Source organism: Chelonoidis abingdonii, chromosome 10, assembly GCF_003597395.2.
Source record: "Chelonoidis abingdonii isolate Lonesome George chromosome 10, CheloAbing_2.0, whole genome shotgun sequence".
Taxonomy (NCBI): domain Eukaryota; kingdom Metazoa; phylum Chordata; order Testudines; family Testudinidae; genus Chelonoidis; species Chelonoidis abingdonii.
In genome coordinates, this window is record NC_133778.1 from 26945632 (window position 1) to 26969385 (window position 23754).

General features: G+C 41.1%; 1 protein-coding gene across 1 annotated transcript in view; it reads left to right on the forward strand.

Annotated features, from left to right (window-relative positions):
• Positions 1–23754, forward strand: part of TMEFF2 (transmembrane protein with EGF like and two follistatin like domains 2) — a 177346-nt gene that overhangs the window by 122842 nt on the left and 30750 nt on the right. The window contains exons 6-7 of the mRNA XM_032763326.2: positions 4096–4244; positions 5623–5682. Of these exons, the coding sequence (XP_032619217.1) occupies positions 4096–4244; positions 5623–5682 (209 nt within the window). The remainder of the gene's footprint in view (positions 1–4095; positions 4245–5622; positions 5683–23754) is intronic.

A 23754-nucleotide genomic window follows, 5' to 3' on the forward strand; every position in this document is an offset into this window, starting at 1 on the left:
TTCTTTCCTGAGTGCTGGCTGCTGAGTCTTGCCCACATGCTCAGGGATTAACTGATGGCCATATTTGGGGTCCGGACGGAATTTTCCTTCAGGGCAGATTGGCAGAGGCCCTGGAGGTTTTTCGCCTTCCTCTGCAGCATGGGGCACGGGTCACTTACTGGAATATTCTCTGCACCTTGAGGTCTTTAAACCACAATTTGAGGACTTCAATAGCTCAGACATAGGTTAGGGGTTTGTTACAGGAGTGGGTGGGTGAGATTCTGTGTTGTGCAGGAGGTCAGACTAGATGATTATAATGGTCTCTTCTGACCTTAAAGTCTATGAGTCTTATGTCCCCATGCTGTGCTGTACCCCTCCAATAGCCCTGGTCTCTGGCTGTTCAAATTTAGCCTCCAGGCACTGAGCCTCATCAGTGCAGCCCTGAATGAAGCTTTCACCCTTCTCTTCACAAATATTATGGCACATAGAGCACGCAGCTATAAGCATATGAATATTGTCATCGGCCAGATCCAGCCTCCCATTAGGCAGCACCAGTGGGCCTTTAAACAGCCAAAATCACACTCAACAGTCATTCTGCATTTGCTCAGCCTGTTGAACCACTCCCTGCTGCTGTTAAGGTGCTCCTTGTATGGCTTCGTAAGCCATGGCATTAAGGGGTAAGGCAGGGTATCCCAGGATCACAGTGGCATTTTGACTTCCCCTCTGGTCATCTTCTGGTCTGGGAAGAAAGTCCCTGCTTGCAGCTTCCTGAACAGGCCAGTGCTCCGAAAGATGCCTGCGTTAATGTCCATGAAATGCCCACAATGATCCACAAGTACCTGGAGAACCATAGAGAAATGCCTCTTGCAATTAATGTACTCGATGCCTAGGTGGTCTGGTACCAGAACTGGAATATGTGTGCCATCTATCGCCCCTCTGCAGTTAGGGAATCCCATTTGTGCAAAGCCATCTACAATGTCACACATATTGCCCAGAGTCACAGTCTTTTGGAGCTGGATGCGATTAATGGCCCTGCACATTTCCATCAATACAAGTCCAACAGTCGACTTTCCCACTCTGAACTGATTAGCGTCCAATTGGTAGCAGTCTGGAATAGCTAGCTTCCACAGTGCAATTGCCACATGCTTCTCCAGCGGCAGAGCAGCTCTCATTCTCATGTCCTTGCGCCACAGGGCTGGGGCGAGCTCATCACACAGTCCCATGAACCTGGCTTTTCTCATCCAAAAGTTCTGCAGCCACTGCTTATCATCCCAGGCATGACGATGGGATTCCACCACTCAGTGCTTGTTTCCCGAGCCCAAAAGCAGCGTGCCACTGTGGTCAGCACCTTCGTGTCATAACTACAACACATGGCGGGATCAGTGTCACACTCCTCTTGCCTTTGTAGTTTAAGGGATAACTCCATTGCCACTCGTGATGTGTTAGAGCGAGCAGCATACTGGTCAACAGTGCAGGATCGATTCCTGCAGACCGAAGAGGCAGAGCACGCAGTACCCAAGCCATTGAAAGATGGCACCAAAAGCAGACGGAAGCACAGGGATTGCTGGGATGCGAAGTAATGCATCACGGGGCATTGGGAAAGGACCCAGGATGCCCCGTGACTCCCTCTGCCTTCCCACAACTCTTAGCGACAGAAGAGGAAGAGATGCTCTGTGGCATAGCTGCCCGGAGTGCACCAGTCTGAATACCACTGCAAGTGTGAACATGCTATTGCACAAGCAGCTGACAGTGTGAATACGCAACAGCGGTTTCCCTTCAGTGCTCTCTGAGCAGTACCGTAACTGCCGGCGCTGTAACTCTGCCCGTGTAGACATACCCTTAATTTCACTGAGAGTCAATGAGACTTCGGCTCCTCAGTCATTTTTGAAAACGTTATGTCTTGTGCACAGCTTTATCTCTGACATTGGAAGATTGACAAGGTGGGTGAGGTAATATATTTTATCAGATTGACTTTTATGGATGAAAGAGTCACACAGAGCTCTTCTCCAGGCCTAGGAAAGGTACAATCAGTGTCACAGCTAAATACAAGGTGGCACAGATTGTTTAACATTAGTAGTTAACACACATTCTAAAAGACTATTCGATGTGAAGTGGCCAGTTGACATCTCTCCAAACACAGGACAAATGTGAGGGCTAGTGGGTTATAGATTGTTGTAATGAACCATAAATCCAGTCTCTCTATTAAGACCATGATTTTTAACATCTAGCAAAGTTATGAATTTAAGCTCCCAGACTCATGTTTTGAAGGTGTTGTGCAGGTTTCCTTTGAGGATGAGGACTCAGAGGTCAGATATGGAGTGATTGTTCTGTGTAAAGTGTTCACTCACAGGTGATAGGGTGTTCTTTGTTTTCTATCATTTTTCGGTATGAGTTCATTTGAGAGCACAGAGTTGTTTTTGGAGTGTGGTGGATTAGGTGTGCCACATGTTGTGATAGGTATATGTAGGGCCCATGGATTTTGAAAGGTATCTTGGGAGAGAGCGAGTGTTGGTCACTGTAGCAGTGGAGAAAGATACATCTGCAGGTTGTGCATCTCTTGTTCTGGCAGGATCTGATGTTGCTTTGAGTTGGTGGGTCCTCGTCTGTGTGTCCTGAAAGGGTTAAAATAGCATCCATCTGTGGTCATGCTAACGCTGAATTGCCATACAACATACAGATTCAGGAAGTACCAGCATGATGCTTTTATAAACAAGAAAAGAATATATCTGTGTTTGGGTCTGATTTCACTTCTGGTTGGTTATTTACTTTATTTTCTGCCTTTAGGGTGAGGGAAGCTGTAGCATTATCTTTTATGCCAATGTATCTTTAATTACATAAAAAGTGCCTACAGTATGGGATAAATATTATAAATGTTTATATATAATCATGAATTGAAATAAATATGTACATATACAACATGATATATTATGGGTCAGATTCACAGCTGGTCATAGTTCCATAGAGTTCATCAACACCTTGGCAGCTCACGTCAGCTGAGGATCTGCCTGGATGTACAGTAACTCCTCCCTTAACGTCCTTTCAAAGTTACGTCGCTGCTCAGTTAGGGAACATGCTCATTTAAAGATGTGCAGTGCTCCTTTATAACATCGTTTGGCTGCCTGCTCTGTCCACTGCTTGTAAGATTCTGTGGAAGAACAGCAACTTTACAAGGAAACATTGCACAAGTTCCTCTTCTTCGCCCCCTCACCTTCCCTCCCAGCACTTCCCCCACCCAGGCGCTTAGGATTTTCTGGGAGGGAGAGGCAGGAGCGGGGAAGCACCACGTCTCCACTCTTCCCCATCCCTCCCAGAAAATCCTAAGCACCACCAAACAGCTGTTTGGCGGCACTTATGACTTTGGGGATGCGGCGTGCTCTGGAGAGGAGGTGGAGTGGGAGTGAGAAGAGGTGGGCCTTGAGCATTCCCAGCAAAGTCAGCATCTGTTCTTCTCCGTGGAAGCTGCCACTGCTGCTGCGAAGGTGCTGCCTAGTGTTCTTGCCTGCAGCGGGCTGTGCCTGTGTGGGGTAAGCCGGGGCACCTCCCTATCACAGTACAGTACTGTACAGTATATAATGCTTTTTGTCTGCCCCCAGAAAATTTCCTTGGAACCGAATCTCCACATTTACATTAAATCTTATGGGAAAATTGGATTTGTTTAACATCATTTCACTTAAAGTTGCATTTTTTAGGAACATAACTACAATGTACCCACGAAAGCTTATGCTCCAATACATCTGTTAGTCTATATGGTGTCACAGAATTCTTTGTTGCTTTTTAAAGATCCAGACTAACACGGCTACCCCTTTGATACTTGATACAATGTTAGGTGAGGAGTTACGGTAATTTATTTTCCAGTAGTGCATGCTTTAATTTAGTTTTACATGTCCAGTTGTTTGCCTTTTTGTTTTTCTTTTGCTTTCTTTCTCTTTCACTTTTTCCTGGCATTTCATTCCAAATCAAAACCACAAACAGCCGTTCGCCAGAATTTTCCAGCTTCATTCCATCAATCTTTATTATATAGCCATGGAAACCCTCCAAGCCTTCCTTATTTTTGTGCTTTATCTAGGATGTCATGAGAAAGCTTTCTTACATTAGCCTTTTTTTTAATCTTTTCAGGTGTGTGTGCAACATTGACTGTTCTCAGACCAACTTCAATCCTCTTTGTGCTTCCGATGGGAAATCTTATGATAATGCATGTCAAATCAAAGAAGCATCATGCCAGAAACAGGAGAAAATTGAAGTCATGTCTTTGGGTCGATGTCAAGGTAATGCTCGGAGCAAAATTCATTTCAAATAATGTTTTCAGTTTTTGTGCAGAAATAAAAACTAAGGCTGGCTTGTTATTAGGCACTTCTTATATTTTCAATAGACTCTTCTAATTTACAGTACAGGATGCAATCTGGTGGAGTGGGAATTTTGTTGATTACAGGTTTTGAAATACTGGCTCATATCTGAGCTGTGGCTGAGCTCTGGTTGGTGCAGCCCTGAAGGGACATGTGTAAAGGTGGCTTTAAGCAAGTTTTGCAACCTTCCTGCTCCCACTCCTGGTGCCACATTCTGGGGCCCTTCAGCTCTAGAACAGGCCCCAGCACAAATTTCTGTAGCATTAAGGTTCCTGTGTTTGGCTCATATCTATAGCCTCAAGAGGCAGTTCTAGCTCCTAAGCATCACAGTGGCAAAAGGAACAGCCCAGTCACACCCTCTTCCCCTGGCCACACTTTCTGTCCTGAAGATTAGAAGGGAGGCAGCATTGTAGCTGCTATGGCAGCTCCAAGCCCCAAAGGGATTCTCTTGCATATGAGGAATCTTGCTTGAGGGCTGCCTTGTGCCACTGGAGCAGTGCAAAACTCTTAGTGGATCAGAGGATCTGGCCTAATATCTTTAGTGGAGCCTATGGAATCACCATTGTTTGTTATGTCATCCAGATCTGGATCAAAGTCTCAGCCTAATGAATATGGCAACCCTCCTCAGCAGAAAGGCATATGTCCTTTCAGGAAATAACTCAGTGATTCTTGTTTGCCTGGCAGCATTCAAGATTTAGGATTAGGATTCAGAGGCGTGTGGCACTATTTCATGTGTGTGCCAGCATAACCACTGAGTTGATTTTGAAAAAGCCTATTTTGTGCTCAAAATAAAATTGGGGAAAATGTGGTTTTAAATAGTTTCTGTAAATAAAATGGCCATTGAGTCACAGGATCCTTAATAGCTGCTCTGCTCCCCCTCAGCTTCTGACCTATAAATCCTAAGCACATCTATTTACAGAACCCTACTAAACCTCCATATTAAACACATTCCTATAAAATATTTCTTTAAAATTAACCCTCCTTTCCTGTTCACCATTTTCAAATTAGATCATCACCATGTCCATATTATTTAAAACAATGAGGAAATCACACCTCACTGTAACTGGACCTTTTTAGATCCCGTTAGACAAATGTTAATCCCGGAATGGCAGATTTGTGTCTCAACATGGGGTGAATCAGTCCAAAGACCCTGATACTGCAATTGACACATTGCAGTCAGATCCTTTCTCCCAGACACAGCTCACTTGAAGTCAGTGGAGTGCTGAGATTTACAAGATTAGCCTCTCATTTACAACAGCAGCAGCAAATGTCAAAGCAACACATATTTCTTTTAACACAGATAACACAACTACTACCACAAAGTCTGAAGATGGACATTATGCAAGAACAGATTATGCAGGTAAGATTCCTATTATACTATCAGTAAAATGAGAAGTACAATTGGCAAAATCTGTGGGGCGAGAACACTTTCCCCTATGTTCGCAAAACTGTAGGTGTTGTAATCTTTAATTTTTTTTACTTGCTATGGAAAAAATGTTGTGGGTTTTTTTAAATCTGAAAACTGCCTCTCTTTTTATCAAATGTCTCATCATCGCTAATGTACAAACACTCTTGGGTAAAAAAAAGTCTGTATTGACAGTGAGACTAGTTATTGCAAAATGCTTGCACTGGCACCAAGTGTTGGTGGAGATCAGTACAACTTTCACACTGAACCAAATGTTGCAAATTGTTGTCAGAACACCTGAATATGATTAAGTGAAAACCAATAGTTTTGTATAGCTCTTCCCTAGAATAGAATCGCTGCTACATCATCAGATGCTGCTATAATTGATATTATGTCTGTGTTTGAATGTAAAGTTAATAAGGTATTTATAATAGATTTTTAAAAATGATAAATGGCTTTAATTTATTTAGAAGCTCCAGTAAAAATTAATGGCTACGTAGCATGATATAACATTTTAAATTAAAAACATATAAATGTTATGTAGGGTTTATCAAATTTTGTTTTGGGTGAGCATCTTTCTTTTTCAAATCTTCTTACTAGGAGGATTAATTTATGAGTAGCTTTTGTGCAAATATTCACAGCTTGGCTTTAGAACTGTGAATAGATGCATTTGGAGTGTTCCTGTTAAAAATGTGGCAAGCAATGTATAATTGCTTAAGCTTGTGTTGCTTTTGTATTGTGAAAATAGATCTTTATAAGGCAGTACTGTTGAGCTACAAAGCTCTGAATGCCAGGTTTACCCCCACCGATATACTGTGTGGTGAAGATGAAGCACAGTTTATCTCTTGGTGGTTTATAATTTCTCCTAGTAAAACTCTGTAAAACTTTTTATTAAGCCGAAGTTACAATATAACGTTAAAACTACATCATACGTTATTTATTCGAGATCAGATTAATAGCCAGAACCTGGCTAAAGATTCTGACTTACTGGCTGGGAAGCGCTCCTCCTCTGCATATGCTAAAAAGGTTGACAACGCTTCAAACTATTTGCCCTGTTTTTGGTGCTTCCCTTGTGTATGTACTTGGTATGAAAGCTTTTCCATTAAAAGGCAAGTCCACGTATATGTTACTATATCACAATTCCATAGGAGGATGGTTCACATTTTTTCAGTTGTGTGCAATACAGAATCTAGCAACTAACTATAAAAAATAAATTAGTCATTTGTTAGAAACGTAGGTCCTTTACTGGCTCATTAAGTAAGCAGGTCGGGGGCTCTCTAGGAAGCTGGCATTTTGTCAAAAGATGAATCTCTTTAATAATTTTCTTTCAAAGTCATCTAATTCCTGGACACAAACACCAGATGTGCATGCATGTACCCTTTGCTCTGCAACTCTTCCAACAGAGCACCTCCCTCATAGCAAAAAATATGATGTATCATAACTGGAGTCAAATGAAATATTTAATTTTAAAAAATTCTTTGAGTGATACAAACTGAAGATGTGTACATACTCATTAGATCAGTTTCTTTATCCAAATTACTCTCTCACCTTTTCATCTGTATTGTTTTCTTATCAACATCTTTTTCAGTCAAAATTGTATATATCTTAGAAATTAAATCTTTTGTTCCAGCTTGCTCCTGGAACACCTCAAAAGTGGTTAAAGGTCTAGATAAAATCTGACTTGTAAATATTGAAAATGTGGGCTCTTTATATTATTTACACTACTACAAATCTCTTGATATATTTTCAAATCTGGACCCAGAACAGCTGTCCAAATGGAATAATCTTAGCTCCTATCCACAACAAATAGTCACTTTGATATTTCCAAGGGATAAATTCCTGATTATTAATAAAAGTAGCTAGGGGAGAGGGCCTTGGCAACAGGAATTTAGAAAACTGATCCAAAGCTACTTGGATTGTATGTTAGAAAGTGCTCACTGTTCATTAGTTACCAACTGGTAATCTGGGGTGAGAATGCATACTGGATGGTTATTCTATGTGGACATTAAGCCACATATTTAGAAAATATTTATTCCATTCCAGTTTTAAAAGTGATGTATTGAGATTTAAAAAATATACAGGGCCAGATTATGGTACAATGAGCTAAAGGAGCACTGGTTAGTAACCGTAGAACCTAAACAACATGAAGGGAGGACACAGTGGGTTCAGTTTGGTAGAGAGGAAGCCAAAATGCACCATGCCCAATATCTTCTCCATTATCAAGGAGCTTTTCCAAGAAGGATGGGGGAGGGGTGATAAAAGAAAAACTCTCCAGAGTCATCCCCAAAAGCTTTGATTGATGCAAACTTTTCCTTCTAAGTTGACAGTCAGTTTTCTTAAGACACAAGCGGGGCTGAGGTTGTATCTTGTGACAGGTGGGGGAGACAGCAAAGCTGGGCTAAAATGATTTCTTTTAAATTAGAAATAAGGACAAGCAATATTGTTGTGTTAAATCCTCAATTTTCCTTATTTGAGCCCTGAAGAGAGCGGTGGAGGCTCTCAGGTGAGAATTAAGGCCTGCGGCTCCTTTTAAAATGGTGTGCTAGCCTATCTCACTCAGTCTGCTAGCCTTTAGTAATTTAGCTTTAGGATGGCAGTGAACCAAATGACCTGATGTCTGAACAAAAGAAGTGCATCTAAGTAAAAACCAGCTCAACTGTAACAACAAGGGACAGAGGTGGAGGAAAAAGAGGTTGAGGATTAGGATGAGGGGGAAAATAGCATTGACAGCAAGGGAGAGGGCCATTCAGAAGGAGGAGTGATGTCCAGGGAGAGAAGAAGATCAATAAAAGAGTCATTTTCCTCACAGGCAAATTTTCTGTAGGATCCCAGAGCAAAAGAAATAAGGTAACGGAGCTGCAGCTTCGACATTGTTCCAACTCCCCAGAAAACGTGTACTGAATCTGAGTCCCTACATTGGTGGAAACGGAGGGGATGTCCTAGGTCATAGCTCTCATGCAATATGAATTATAGCTAGATAAATATTAACTAATCTCTGGTGGCTTCTTATCTGATTTGAAACCATATAGGTTCCAGAAGATGACCTGCTTGTAATTTGGTGTAGTTTCATTGACTTCAATGGAGCTACACCAATTTACACCAGCTGAGGATCTGGCCTCTTTTCTGTACTTAAATCTATTCTTGTTTAATTTCCGATCTCTACATATGGTAACTGAGTTTTGCTAAACATATAGTTTGGAATCTTGTAAGTTCATGCAGAGCAACCCATATAACTTCAGTTTCGCACAGTGCTCATGGAGTAATCGCCACTGAAAACTTTAGATTAAAGGAATCATTTAAAAAAATATCTAAAGCCCTTGGTAAATTATTAGTCAAGATGGAATAAACTGAAATAAAACTGAGGTTCACTTGAAGTTCAGGCTTCAGTTTTAGAACCACTTGCAAGACTGTATACGACATGCATTTCTCACGTTCTTTAATGTGCATTACTGTTTGACTATACGTTTAATGATTATTTTAGGGATATTCTGGTATAGTGTGTGTTACTGTACTTCCTCAGAAAGGGAATGCCATATTCCTTATTGGGCTGATTTTTACATGAAGAAATATTACTTCCTTCATCACAGTATCTCTGAAATAATACATCCAAATTAATGAATCCAGGGCTTTTAATAGAAATCCCTTTACTATGCCTAGTATCATTGGGCACCTATGAGGCCTTGTCTATATTGCAGAAGTGTTGTGGGTATTGGGGTATAGCTGTATCAGCATAGCTATGCCAGCAGTGCTCCCCCTAGTATAGACACAGCATATCCAGAAGGAGGAGTTTTTCTGCCAGTGTTAGAACACCGCATTAGTGATGGTAACAGAAGTTCTCTCTGTCAACACAGTTGTGTCTGCATCAGGGATTTTGCTGGCTTAGCTATGCCAGCTAGGGAGTGCGGGTTTATTCACACATAGCTGTGCTGACAAAACTTTGTATTAAGGGCCTGGCCTGAGACAGAATTTCATGCCCACTTATAAAAACTCTGCATCACATGAATTGACTTTACTAAGAAGAAAGAGAATAAGAGAATAAATGGTATTGTCCATTATATTGATCCTTACACTGCTTTCTGTAACACTGCTCTCTGTAAAAGATCTGGCAACTAAAGGGAGGCAGATAGTTCCCTTTGCATGCACACATACAGTCTCCAGAGTACAGTGGTCTTAAAGGATCACCTGAACAATCTCTAAGGTACAGCTATATTTTTCACACTAACCTTTTAATATTGTACATTTATTCACCATACTTGCTTACTGATGTTCTTCTTTCAAACCACAGTGATTTTTGTTAATACATTTATGTCCTTCACTGTTTACAAAACTGAATGGATTTGCTTTATTTATTTTTTTCTGTTTGTTTGTTTTTTAAGGATCCCATTCTACAAGTGTCTCTGCTAAGCTCTGGAGTGATGGGATGGGGGAAGGGATTTCCAGCCTGTTCATGTGGTGCCTCTGTAGGCTCCACAGCAGCCCCGCCACGGCAGGGGCTTAGCACTTACTTCACCCGCCCTGCCCTGCCCTGGGTCCTGCCCCCAGGGAGCACGGGACTGCTCCATACCCTAAGCACCTTCCCTTGCTGAGCCACCTCTCTGACCTGATTCGCTGAAGCCCCTGCAGTCAGGTTCCTGGGCACTGGTGCACAATGAATCCTTAGGGCTTAACTCTTTCCTGCCCATGCTGTAACTGGGTGGGACAGGAAGCAGCTAGGTTATGTCGGTGGCCAGCAGCAGCCTGGAGGTGCTAGCTGCCTTTCAACACTGTGTGGGCAAGAAGGGACAAGCTGCTTCCAGCCACAGGAGAGTTGGGGAGAAGAGATGAGCTCTGAAAAAGCATGGGCCATGTCATCCCTTCACCTCCTACTACTCTCCTGTCCCTTCCCTCAGTGCAAAAAGGCTTCTGCTGGCCACATTTTGGTTTGAACCATGCAGAAATCTGGGGGGCATATGACCCTGCGTGCCCTCCCACACACAAGTTCCCTTGGGAAGATGTAACACCAGGTACCAGGAGAGGTAGGTCCATCCTGGGGGCCCAGCCAGGCATGAAGGGTGGAGAGCGCCAGGCAGGGAGGGTACAATTGGTTGGTCACCCCTCCCCACGTGAGAGAGGTGCACAGGAGTGTGTACATGTCACCTCTCTTTGGGGGGGAGGGGGTAAGGGTTGTGTCACTTCTCCCCATGTGAACCCTAAACCCTTAAAGATAAGAAGGTAAACAGAAAGAAACCAACTATGCAGAATTTCTTTTTAAGAGGGACTCAGTCAACTTGATGTTAATTTGAACGCTTGTACTGCATAGGTCTGATTGATTGCTATTGAACTCGCTTGAATACAAGTAATTTTACCAGGTACCAATTTATTCAGCAAAGAGAAATATGGTCCCCCTAATACAGTAGCACACTGTGTGTCCATCATACAGAAGAGAGAAACCTTTCCTTACCTGCAGCTTTAGAAAAAAGTTAGGGAAATTGCATCCTTTCCCTTGCAGATCTCTATGGATTACCATTTGCATAGGATCTAAGTTGGAGGTGGCCACACACTAAATTAATACATCAGTCAGCAAGTTTTGGTGGTTTTCCCTGACATAACTTAAATAATGAAAACACATACAATATTTGGACACCTGGACAGCTGATTAAATGCTGTTTGGCAAATCTCTGGATATATGTACATTTTCCCTGGTATTCAGCTATCTCTAATGGCAGTACAAAGGTTCTATAAACTCCATGTGCCTTAAAAGTCAACAACCCTTAAACATTTATTTAAATATTAGTTACATTCACAAGGATATGATTCCATTAAAAAATTATCAAGTTTTTGTACAGTGGAACAAAGGCAATGGAAGCCCTTGGTGGAAGAAAAAAGCTTTCACCCTAGCCAAACAGTTTTTTATCCAATCAGTCATTGTTTGCTCTGGGTTTCTTGAAGACGTGGCTGCAATGAGGCAGAGGAGACTAGGAGACCCAGCCTTCTCGTCTCCCCCCAGCCCCTGAGGGGAGCTGGAAATTTAGCCAGCCCACCCCTCTGTCATGATTAAGTTGCTGACAGGCCAAATTTGAGTGGTTCTGTGACACACACACCCCTTCACTCAAATTTGACCTGGCTGTCCCTCAATCAGGACAGGGAGGTGGCCAGACCAAATATGAGCAGTAGAGTAAACCTGTGAACCTGTTTGGCCTTGTCTATCTTTTGCAGTCCTTCCTATGCCCATGGGTGCTGGGCATCCCAAGCCCCTGAGAAAAGCAGAGCAAGGGGCACTGATGAAAGGATTGGATCCAGACTTTTTAGGCTTCCTATGGAAGTGGAGACACAGAAGGGGGATCTTGGGTTCCAAGAACTGCCTGGCCACTGGAGGGGATGGTGCTCTTCAGCCTGACCACTTCGCTGGGTGTGGGGCAGGAAGACTGTAGGGCTGGTGCAGCGGGAGACTTTGGAGTTGGGTATGGGAGCAGCAGATGGAAAGTGTGTGTAGAGCTGGGTGCAAGGGGGAGAGCACACGTCTGGGTGCAGATGCAGCGTGAGAGAGTTCAGGAGTGGGTCTGGGGACAGTGAGACGGAGGATGGTGTGGGGCTGGGTGCCAGGGGAGCATACAGGGGGAGGGAGCTTGAGGCTGGGTCCAGATGGCGGGGGGGGATAGACCACTGGGCCCCCTCCTTAGGAAAATTCTGGTTGCACCTTTGTTTGGAGATACACGTCACATCCCCCCCCAGTGTCTGCTGAGTTGTCTGAGCATTCATGTAGCTGGTTACACATAACCTGACCCTAAAGACTGTGAAGGCAGAACATATATGCAGAAGACCAGAACTGAGCTCAGTGCAAATGTAAAAAATAACTTTGCATGGGGGAAGAGCTTCAAATCTGTTTTTTCGGCCTCAGCCAAATTGATCCTGACACAGGGCCTTCCAGAGTAAGAAATTGAGACAAAGAGCTGGGATGGGGGGACAGATCTAGAAATTTGAACGGTATCATGGAGAACAAGTACTCACTTTGTAAGGAAGGGTTTTGACAGCTATGTACAGCCGTCCGTGAAATATAGTTACCCACCAAGAAGATGGAGTAGGAGCTACCAGTAACAGCTGGAAAGCAAATTTGTAGACAGATATAATCTTTATCACACAGAGAGACAGAAGAGCAAGCAAATGAATAAGACAGCAAAGCAAGGAGAAGAGTATATTGAAGATTGAAAAGCAGCTAAAGTGGCAATCGCCTGAGCATGTTGCAGCAAGAATCCATGGAAAATGTATTTCCCTTATGGTGGGACAGAGACTAACAGATAGCAAGTGCAGAATGGGTCACAAGCAAATATGATGGACAGACAAGTTCATAGACTAGATCATAAATTTGACCTAGGAGGAAAGGACTTTTGATGGCACAATGGGGAGTCATTTGTCTTGAAGTAGACCAAATAAAACTGATGATGGTAGCCCAATTCAGAGTCATTCCAGTTTGTCAAGATTATTTATATTATTGTTTAGTTGTACTACAGTAGCACCTAGAGACCACAGTTGAGATCAGGGCACCATCATGCTGACCACTGCACATATGCATAGTGAGAAAGCATAGTAAGAAAGCACCTCAGAGAATGTACAATCTAAAGAGATAAAACAGACAAAGAAAGTGTTGTTATCTTTGTTTTAGATTGGCATCTGAAGCATAGAGACACTTGCCTGACACACAAAGTCTGTGGCAGAGTTGGAAACTAAATCCAAGTCTGCTGAGTCCCAGTCCAGCACCTAAACAACTAGCCCAACCTTCCTCTCTTATACACACATATTAGAATGTAAGACTGGCCAATGGTCATTTCAGTTGTCCATCTAGCCCAGTATCCTGTCTCTGACAATAGCCAATGCCAGAAACTTCAAAGGGAATGAACAGAACAGGGCAGTTTATCAAGTGATCCATCCAGTGTCAGCTTCTGACAGTTAGAGGTTTAGGAACATCCAGAGCCTGGGTTTGCATCCCTGATCATCTTGATTAAAAGCCATTGATGGACCTATCCTCCTGGAACTTATCTAATTCCTTTTTGACCCATATTATAGTATTGGCCTTCACAACATCCCCTGGAAATGAGTTCCTCAGGTTGACTGTGTGTTGTGTGAAGAAGTACTTCCTTATGTTTGTTTTACACCTGCTGTCTATTAATTTCAATCGGTGACCCATGGCTCATGTGTTATGTGAAGGGATATATAACCCTTTTTCCACACCATTCATGACTTTATACATTTCTATCATATTTTCCCCATAATCGTCTCTTTTCTAAGGTGAAGTGTCCCAGTCTTTTTAATTTCTCCTCATATGGAAGCTGTTCCATATCTCTAATCACTTGCCCTTTTCTGTATTTTTTCCAATTCTGATATATCTCTTTTGAGATCGGGCAACCACAACTACATGCAGTATTCAAGGTGTGGCAATACCATTTATACCATTTATATAGTGGCATTATGACATTTTCTGTCTTATTATCTATCCTTTTTCTGTTGGTTCCTAATATTTTGTTAGCCTTTTTGACAGCCGCTGCACATTGTTCAGATGTTTTCAGAGAGCTGTCCATAATGATTCCAAGATCTCTTTCTTGAGCAGTAACAGCTAATTTAGACCCCGTTGTTTTGTATGTATAGTTGGGATAATATTTTCCAATGTGCAATAAATGTGCATTATTTGCATTTATCAACACTGAATTTCATCTGCCATTTTGTTGCCCAGTCACACAGTTTTGGGAGATCCCTTTGTAACTCTTCGCAATCAGCTTTGGACTGAGTATCTTGAGTAATTTTGTATTGTCTGCATTTGCAACCTCACTATTAAACCCTTTTTCAAGAACATTCATCAATATGTTGAAAAGCACAGGTTCCAGTACAGATCCTTGGGGCGACCCCATTATTTTTCTCTCTCCACTCTAAAAACTGACCATTTATCCTATCCTTTGTTTCCTATCTTTTAACTAGTCACTGTTCCCTCTACAAAAGCCATGTTGATTCTTCACCAACATGTCATGTTCATCTATGTCAGGTATCGGCAACCTTTGGCATGCAGCCCATCAGGGAAATCCGCGGACGGACTGGGATGGTTTGTTTACTTGCAGCATCCCCAGGTTCAGCGGATTGCAGCTCCCACTGGCCACGTCATGTGCCGAGGGATGTGCTGGTCGCCGCTTCCTGCAGCCCCCATTGGCCTGGAATGGTGAACCTCGGCCAGTGGAAGCTGCAATTGGCTGAACCTGCGTACGCTGCAGGTAAACATTTGGTCTGGCCCACCAGCGGGTTTCCCCGATGGGCCACATGCCAAAGGTTGCCAATCCCTACTGTATGTGTTTGATAATTCCATCCTTTTACTATAGGTTCTACTAAATTGCCTGGTACTGAAGTTAGGCTTACTAGCCTGTAATTACCAGGATCACTTCTGGAACTTTTTCTTAAAATCAGCATTACATTAGCTATTCTCCAATCATTTGGTACAGAGGCTGATTTAAGCAACACGTTACATGCTATACTTAGTAATTCTGCAATTTCATACTTTTGTTCCTTCAGAACTCTTAAGTGAATACCATGAGGTCCTGGTGACTTATTACTGTTTCATTTATCAGTTTGTTCCAAATTGTTCTCTATGGACACCTCAGACTAGGACAGTTCCTCACATCTGTCACCTAAAAAGAATGGCTAGGTTTGGGAATCTCCCTCACATCTTGTGCAGTGAGGACAGATGATTCATTTTGCTTCTCTGCGATGGCCTTATCTTCCTTGAATGCTCCTTTAGCACCTTGATCATCCAGTGGCCCCACTGATGGTTTGGCAGGCTTCCTGCTTTTGATGTACTTACAAGCTAACAGCATTTTTTTTTTTTGTCTCTTATTAGTTGCTCTTCAAAGTCTTTTTTGGCCTGTCTAATTATAGTTTTATACTTGACTTGCCAGAGTTTATGTTCCTTTCTATTTTTCTCAGTATGATTTGACTTCCAATTTTTAAAAGACGTCTTTTTGTCTCTAACCACATCTTTTACTCTGTTGTTTAGCCATGGTGGTATTTTCTAATAGCTTAAGTATCTTAATTAATATTTATAAAAATCATTTTTGAAATCTGTTATCCATAACTGAAGTAGCAGAGGGGCTTTTAAAAGGAGGGCTGCTATTTTAATGCTACTTCCCAGCAAGAAGTCTCTCAAGGAAGGACTCGTTGCAAGATGTTAGTTACGCCTAATGGGGCCACGCTCCCATTGTATTCAGTGGAAGTTGGATCAGGTTCTAAAATAGATACATAGGTAGAAAATTGCTGTAACATGATATTGCTTCAGAGAAAACATCACATCTTCACAAACGGGACTTTAACCATCAAGCTAAAATTTTCCCCACTGGAAAAATCCTATCAAAGCTAACAGAAAATAGATCCTGTCTATATGATAGTGGTTTGGGTTTGTTTGTTTTCTGTTTATCCTCTTATAGAATTTAATCGAGAAGAATAGTTCTGTAGAATAGTTCAAAAAATCCTCAGAAAGATTCTCATTTTCTGTTAGACTGTTGTCAACTCCAAGTATTCCAGAATCACGACTGTGCCCCCAAAATCATGAGACTGGCTTAAAAATCATGAGATGTTTTAAAATAAATTGGATGTTTATTTGCCTTCTCATTTTTGAAACTTAGAGTGCACTCAGGTCATATTTTCAGACTTTTTGCCACAACTCTGAGGGCTGGATACTTTTTAAAAACATTAAAGCTGAGATTCTTATGTAATTCTATGAATCTGGGCCCTGCAGTTTTAAGAAAAATATCAAATTTCCTGAGTCTTATAATAAAATTGCAAGAGTTGGCAGCATTGATTAAATTATATAGCTTTTTTTAGGATGAGTTTTATGAAACATTATATAACTCTCTAAAACTCTATTGGTTCTGTCCCTAGTAAGTTCTATATGACTTTTTTGCAAGGGTCAGGGAAAAGCTAAATGATTACAGTGAGATGCAAGCCCTATGCACAAAGTCCCATGCCAGGAGACAGGCAGTGACACGTTTCAGTAATATTTAGTGTCACATTATTTCCTGAAGGGCCTGTAAGGCTGAAGACAGACGTATGGGGATTTTAATACAAAACTGTAGGGAGAAAGCAGTATTGCTCATTTAATCCATCAACCCTGAAAGTATCGCTCAATTTTTATGAGTGTTCTCCTGTAACTCTGAATTGCCTTATGACAAGCTTATATGTGGTCAAATGTAGCTGGTTGGTTGGTTTTTAATGGGAGATAAAGTGCTCTTTCTTTACAAGTGTTGCCTGTTGTTGCACTCATAGATCCTAAAATTGTGAGCATTAAAAGTGAAATTGACTTGTGATCATTAAATGAATTTCTAGGCATCTCTTTTCCATAGACTTCTGTCGCTCAAGGAAAGAAGTAATTTCCAATAGGATGTGCTTTTAAAGCTCAATCCTTAACTTCCTTATTAATAAATTTGGACCATAAGTTACATTGAGTTGGTTTGTGCTTCATTTCCATTAATGAGCAAATTCAGCTATGTACTGAATGAACATTGAAATGAAAGCTGGTTGGTTTGTCCACAAGCACGTAGCCTGTAAACAAAATATGTCTAGGCTAATAATTTGATCTGAATGAAATAAACAGCAAATTGCAAGCACCAGCTTGTAACACCAATTGGCATGAACAGCATAATAAATAAAAGGTTGGACCAGGCTATTATAGTGTCACCAGCTTGCCTGAAATATTTAAGTCCTGGAAATGAATTAAGGTGTCAAACTTCTTTGAGATTTCTGAGGGGAAATTTTGCAATACAAGTATTTTTCCCTCTGGGGTTTGCATTAAAGCCGTGCAAGATTCATAAAGCTTGCTACAACTCTGGCTCACAGTTTTCTCACTTCCTTCCTACCACTGTACTTTAGTTGTTTTTTCCCCCTATAATATCATGTAGCCAGTCATCTGTAACATTATGTTATGTTAGTGGTTATGGATAAACACAGAGAAACTGTATTTGCAATACATATGAGGGTTGTACACAGAACAGCTAGCTAGCCTGAGCTCACGTAAGCATTCCTGCAAATTTCTCCATTTATGCCCCAGTTCATAAATGCATCATGCATCATTTATATATGTTTCTGTTTATTCAAGATCCAGAAATCCCTGTTCTTAAGCAAATTAGAGGCTGTTAATGCTCATCACTTTTCCCCCCTTTACACATCTAAGTGTCAGTGCTATGCTCAAGAGAATAATATAAGCTCAAATTGGGGTAAGGTTTGCAGAAAAATAGACTTTGCCTTCTTGGACATCAGAATTAGACGCAGAGGGTTAAATTAAGCCTGCCTCGAAATAACTTTTAGCCCTTTAAACTGTTAAAATGATTCCGTGTTTTCAACCAGAGATTCTTTTTAAATGTGACAATGGTTGGAGAGGGATGCTGAGAAATAGGGAATGTGGGAAGGACTACTCAAATACGTTTGCTTAATTTGCTAGTTGTGCTTTTTGTAGTGCTCTAGGTAAGGCTATGCCCCAGCATTTGCTTTCTAAACCTTTGTTTTCAGAGGTTTATGAAAATGAACTAGCTAAAACATGGCATACAAAGGTGACAAGATCTCTGAGTGGAATTTTCAAGATACGTGGTAACACTTAGCCACATGCAGTATTACAGCCTTGTTCTGGTGAAAAGATTACAGCTCTCACACCAAAATTGTTTTTTATAAACACAGAGACACATAATCAACAATGTATCTTCACTACCCCCTAGTCAGGTCATACTTCTAAAACCAGTCCCCCTTTTTGGAAGTTAAATCAACGCTTCTTAGACCTTTAATAAATAGCATTCTTTATTAATTCCATCTGAAAGCATGGGAAGAATCAGTCTGTGGACTCAAGTGGCTTTCACAGGCCTACATCTTTGTTTATCACAGGCAGACACAAATCCACTTCATGTTACATGTTACACTGAAGCTTTTAATTTTTTTCCCTGGGTATCCAGAACAAATCTATGTTCCGATTCCCCTGAAAGAAAGAGGAGACTGAAAATCCATAGCAGAATTGCAGGAAGTTTGCATAAATGATTTTGAGTATAAAAGATTTATTCCTTAATCTTAATAATAGTAAACAATTGGCACTGGAGCTGGCACTACAACTACCTCTTTCTGGTGCTTGATATTCATGTTTGATGACTGGGTTTGATTTGATTTTCATCTACTCATAGCATTGTTTTAGATACTGGGATGTAAGAGCATTTCATTCACCATTATAGAAAAAAATTAGATACATACCAGATACCAGACTGACTGGTACAGGTGTATACCTCTGACAGCATCATCTTTCCCTTGTACTCAAAGAAAACTATCCAAGACCTAAGCTCTGTTTACTTTGTTAAACCTGGCTTTGCTTGGAGCTCAGGGTTGGGATTTCACTATCCTAGGTTCCATCTGGCCCTATTGTAGACTTCAGAATTTCTAGTTAGTTAGTGGCATTCTTCTTCTTAGTACTCTGCCAGGGCTGGAGACATAATATAGAAGCACAACAGCTCCCAACAGCACAAAACACTAATTTCAATTAAGTTAATTGATGCTGCAGGCAGCCACAGTAAACTTTATTGCATATCAGCGCCATTCTAGGAAGCCCACCTGCTAAAAGGATACCACCAGGGACTCTGCTCTCCCACCACGGATCTCAGGATCTCTAAATGGACAAGATGGAGCACAAGGAAGTGTATGTGTGAGGGGAAAAGGTTTATTTGCTTATTTTCAGAGGGCCTTAAATATTTGCTTTAGTGAAAAGAGAGGCTGTTTCTTGCTTACTGTGATACTTTTCCCCATCGGCACAACCTCAGAGAAATGTTATGTGTCACATCCTCAATTGGTGTAAATCAGCACAATATTACTAACTTCACTTTCCACCAGCTCAGGAATTGGCCCCATATTTTTTACCTTTATATATCTGAATTTAAAAAAAATACATTTTCACTGGTTATGTCAGCAATGCAGCTTGGTCCCTCCCCACACCTCAGTCAATTCTAAAAGACATAAGAAAACACTAATGGCAAAAGCATGTTACTTACAAGGATGGAAAATATCAGTAGATATTCATAAATATAGTAATGACAATTAACTAGAATATATCAAGGCACAAGAATTAAGATTTTACTAGCAGCTCTGCATCATTTTTTTAAATTTGTTTCCAAATGAGAGTTGATTTCATAGCTCCTCTTCTCCAAATGCACCCTTTTACTTTAAAAGGTGCATAAAAACATTCCCCTGTGCACGTCAGAAATCAGTTCATTGGATATTTGTAACAAACAGGTTCATAACAAAGAATCTATTAAGAAATTATTCAAAAGCCATATTAACCTGTTTTATTAAATGACTCCTAAGACCTGCAATCTAGCATGTTTACACGTGTCCCCCATGAGTGTCACAGTTAGCGTTAAATTGTCATACTCTAAATATAATAAGTGTACACTAAATGTGTAGTTACATAATCAGTGGCAGTGCATTTCCTAATTATATCAACACTGGATTGGAATGCACTTTCTGCACAGTGCTATTATGACAAGCATTATATCCATTTTTGACAGCATTACATAATAGTAAAATATATTTCAGGCTGATTAAAAAAAACCCACCAACTACTACTACTCCCCATGGCTTTTTAATCTCCCTTTTTTACATTATCTGAGGTTTAAAGCTATGTGTATTGTACATCAAGAACACCCCTTCCCAAGGGTATTTCATTTGCAATTTTATTTAATAATGGAAGCAGACTTTTATCTAGCCAAGATGGGAAAGGATTAAATAAAAATCATTCCAAAATCAAGTAACATAAACCAAGCTGGCATTTGAGTTCTGAAAATGAAATAGCCAGAGAAGGACATATTATTAGTCTATAATATTTAAACTGATAAACTATTAGCATTTTGTCAGGCAGAATGCATCTTAAGCACTTCTCCTTTGCAGATTGCTTCAGCATGAACGGTAACTGTTTTAGACACATCTGGCACTGCAGAATTTTCCGCCTTCTGTATTTCAATGATTTAAAGGACCTTGGCCAGGCAGATGAATGTCAGCTGTGTGGTTTAAAATGTTTATAAAAGTGAATACAGCTTTTAAGAACTAGTAGGTAAAATCCTGGCCCCACTGAAGTCAGTGGAAGCTTTGTGATTGATTTCAGAGGGGCCAGGTTTTTGCCCTAATGCTTTTATGTTGGTTTTTATTCTTGTTAAATTCCCCATTTCCAGAAATTGTTCTTCCTCCTTCCTGTCAGCTTTGCCCCACTTAATATATTTACAATGTTGTTATGAAGGAGCAATGAGAGAGGTAAAATACTGGTCTTTTTCTTTTCCACAAATACGTCATTACATTTCACTTCTGTGGCAGTTAAATAAAGCAATACTGTATACACAGTAGGTTATGTTCCACTAATAAAACATTCCATTTCTATAGCCCGTTCCGTCCAAGGATCAAAATGGATTTTGCAAAGAGCAATGAACGGCAGCCCATCTTTAGAGAAATATTCTCAGCCCTATTTTTATGGAACAGGAAAGTGAGGAAGAAGCTACCTTCTGGGTTCCATATGGCAGAAGTCACTGAACTATGCCAGGGGAGGAAGGCCCAAGCTATCTGCTCTTTTATAAGGTCTTGCTGTTAACAAAACTTTCAAAAAAGAAATGAGGCCTGGCTGCTCAGAATGTACGCCTGAGGGAGCCGACTGGTGCCTTACTTTGGAAAGCAAAATCTGACATGGATCACTGGGAAATGGCAATTAAAGGATGTTGAAGTCCTAGAGATACATACTGTCAAGATCCAAGGAAAGTGAAGATTGCATAGCAGTGGCACTGCTTCCGTGTTTTGCAGTCTTTGTACCAAGCTGCGTTTAGCTTCGGATGATGACAGGGCCAACTAATGTTTGGTAACATTGGATGTTCACCTCCTTGTGTCATTAGGTGTGTGTGCCACACTTGTTTGATACAGCCTCATGTTGCATGTTTCTTCTCTTTAGCCTTTGAGCTAAATTAAGAAGCTTAAGTTTTTCCTGTAAAGCCGATCCCTCTGAAGCCAAACAGCCCCAGCAAGGTTATATAGGTGATATTTAAGGACTGCCGTCCTACCTCACACACAGTCCTAATCACTGGAGATAATAAATGGGGGTATTTTTGGTGTGTATTATGTAAAAATGTTACTGCATTTCTTAACCTTGGTGGCATTTTACCTTGTTTTATTTTTCTTTCTTTATACTTAAAGTTGGAAGGGAAGCCATAAATGTGAGTGACCCTTAATTGGATACTGAGGTATGGCTTTTCAGCATTAGTCATGGGAAATGAAACATACTGTTCTCTTCATTATGAGCTGCAGTTGGAATTTCTAAACGCATCCGCTGCACTAAACATTCACCCCCTGAACAACCACAGAATGAAAATGTAATAAGAAAAGCAGGGAGATACTAAAGTAAAGATGTAGACTCCATGGGCCCTATTATCATCACCCTGTTTGTAATACAGCACACAGGAGAAAACAGATGCATAAAAATAGAAGCTACTGTAGGATTCATCCCTTGAAAAGTGCAGCTACTTCTCTGTGCACAGGGCGGGGATCACAGCTCTGCAACATGTCCATAAAATGCTTTCCCCCCCCCCGCCTTTTGCTACCCCAAAAGTAGCAAAAAAACATGACTGAAAGTGACAGCTGTTAGCTGACATTAGACACCTCTCTGGGCAGTCACAGGAGAGTCAGGGACAAGTCCTGCAGGGTGAAGATAACTGAGGATGAGAAGGGAATATGCAAGACTGGTGACCCAAGCAAAGCAACACAGAATGGCTGGTACCACCCTCATGGCAGCAGGAATGGAAAACAGAGTTCCTTCCATTCAAAGCAGCATTGCTGCATGACATTGGCAACCCAACCCTCTTTCCCATTTGTTGTCCCACCTGGGGCTGTTTCTAGATAAGCACTTACTTTGGGAACTGTCTTCTGTGCTTTTATTCTCACCACTAGCTCCCCCTTCTGGTGGTGCAGCTTGCTTGGGTTTTCATTCCTGCTTAGCAGCCAACACACTAGTGCTGAGACTGGTTAGATGCGGCATCACACCCTGCTGTCTCCATCAGGTGGCTGTGGAATCAGGGCAAACTTTCCCTATAACATTTCCCCTCACAGCAGCCTGAACTTCCTTCATCACTTCTCCAGTGGGGAGGCATAACACGCGTGCAGAGTAGCATGCTTTAAAGCCATTTCCCACTCTTGGCATCTCGTGTAAATACAGGTGTTGTATGGGGCCGACATATCACACAATTCCTTTTTTTCCCTTGGCGATGCCTTCTTTACTTTCGGTCACAGCCACTGTCTTGGGGCTACAGTAGCTGGACATCACTAGTGCCTTGTGCTACCTGTTCCCCACATTGTATGATTGAATGTTTCTTAGAATGTGGGACAAACTGCAATTTTTCAGTCCCCTTTGTTGGGATGATCAAGTTGATCATATGCAGATATGTTTGCTTGTGTGTTTGACTTCCACATATACAAATTAATTCTCTTTCATTTTCTTTTTTCCTCTTTCTTTCTTTTACCCCAAAATCTAACTATTCTCTCTTGAATTCCCTTTGTCCGTTCTCTGAGAAAACATATTTTATAAATAGAGGTGTTACCAGGAAAAACGTATTTGAAAGTGTGCCACTCACTAGCTCGGCTGCACATGAGCAATACAAAAAAGTTTGCTTTAAGTAATCAGAACTAAAAATAAGGTCAGGCTCAGTATTGGGTTTGTAAAGCTATCAGGCTGTCAGAAGGATTGAAGGAAAAGCCTCATAACCAAAATGGCAACTGTATCCTATTTTTACATTTTGATTTTCGCTAACCTTTTTATTTCTTTGTTACTGGTCAAAACTCTTTGACATTTTTGCCATTCATATTCGTTTCCAGTTGTAAATATTTGTGTGAAGACCAAATACTAAATGCATGAAAAACCATGCTGGAAGTCCTAAAATAAGTCTAAGACCTTTTAAAATGCTGCTTTATGACATCCTTGAGCCTCCACTATGAAACAATCTGTTCAGAACTGGGTTTGCTATCGAG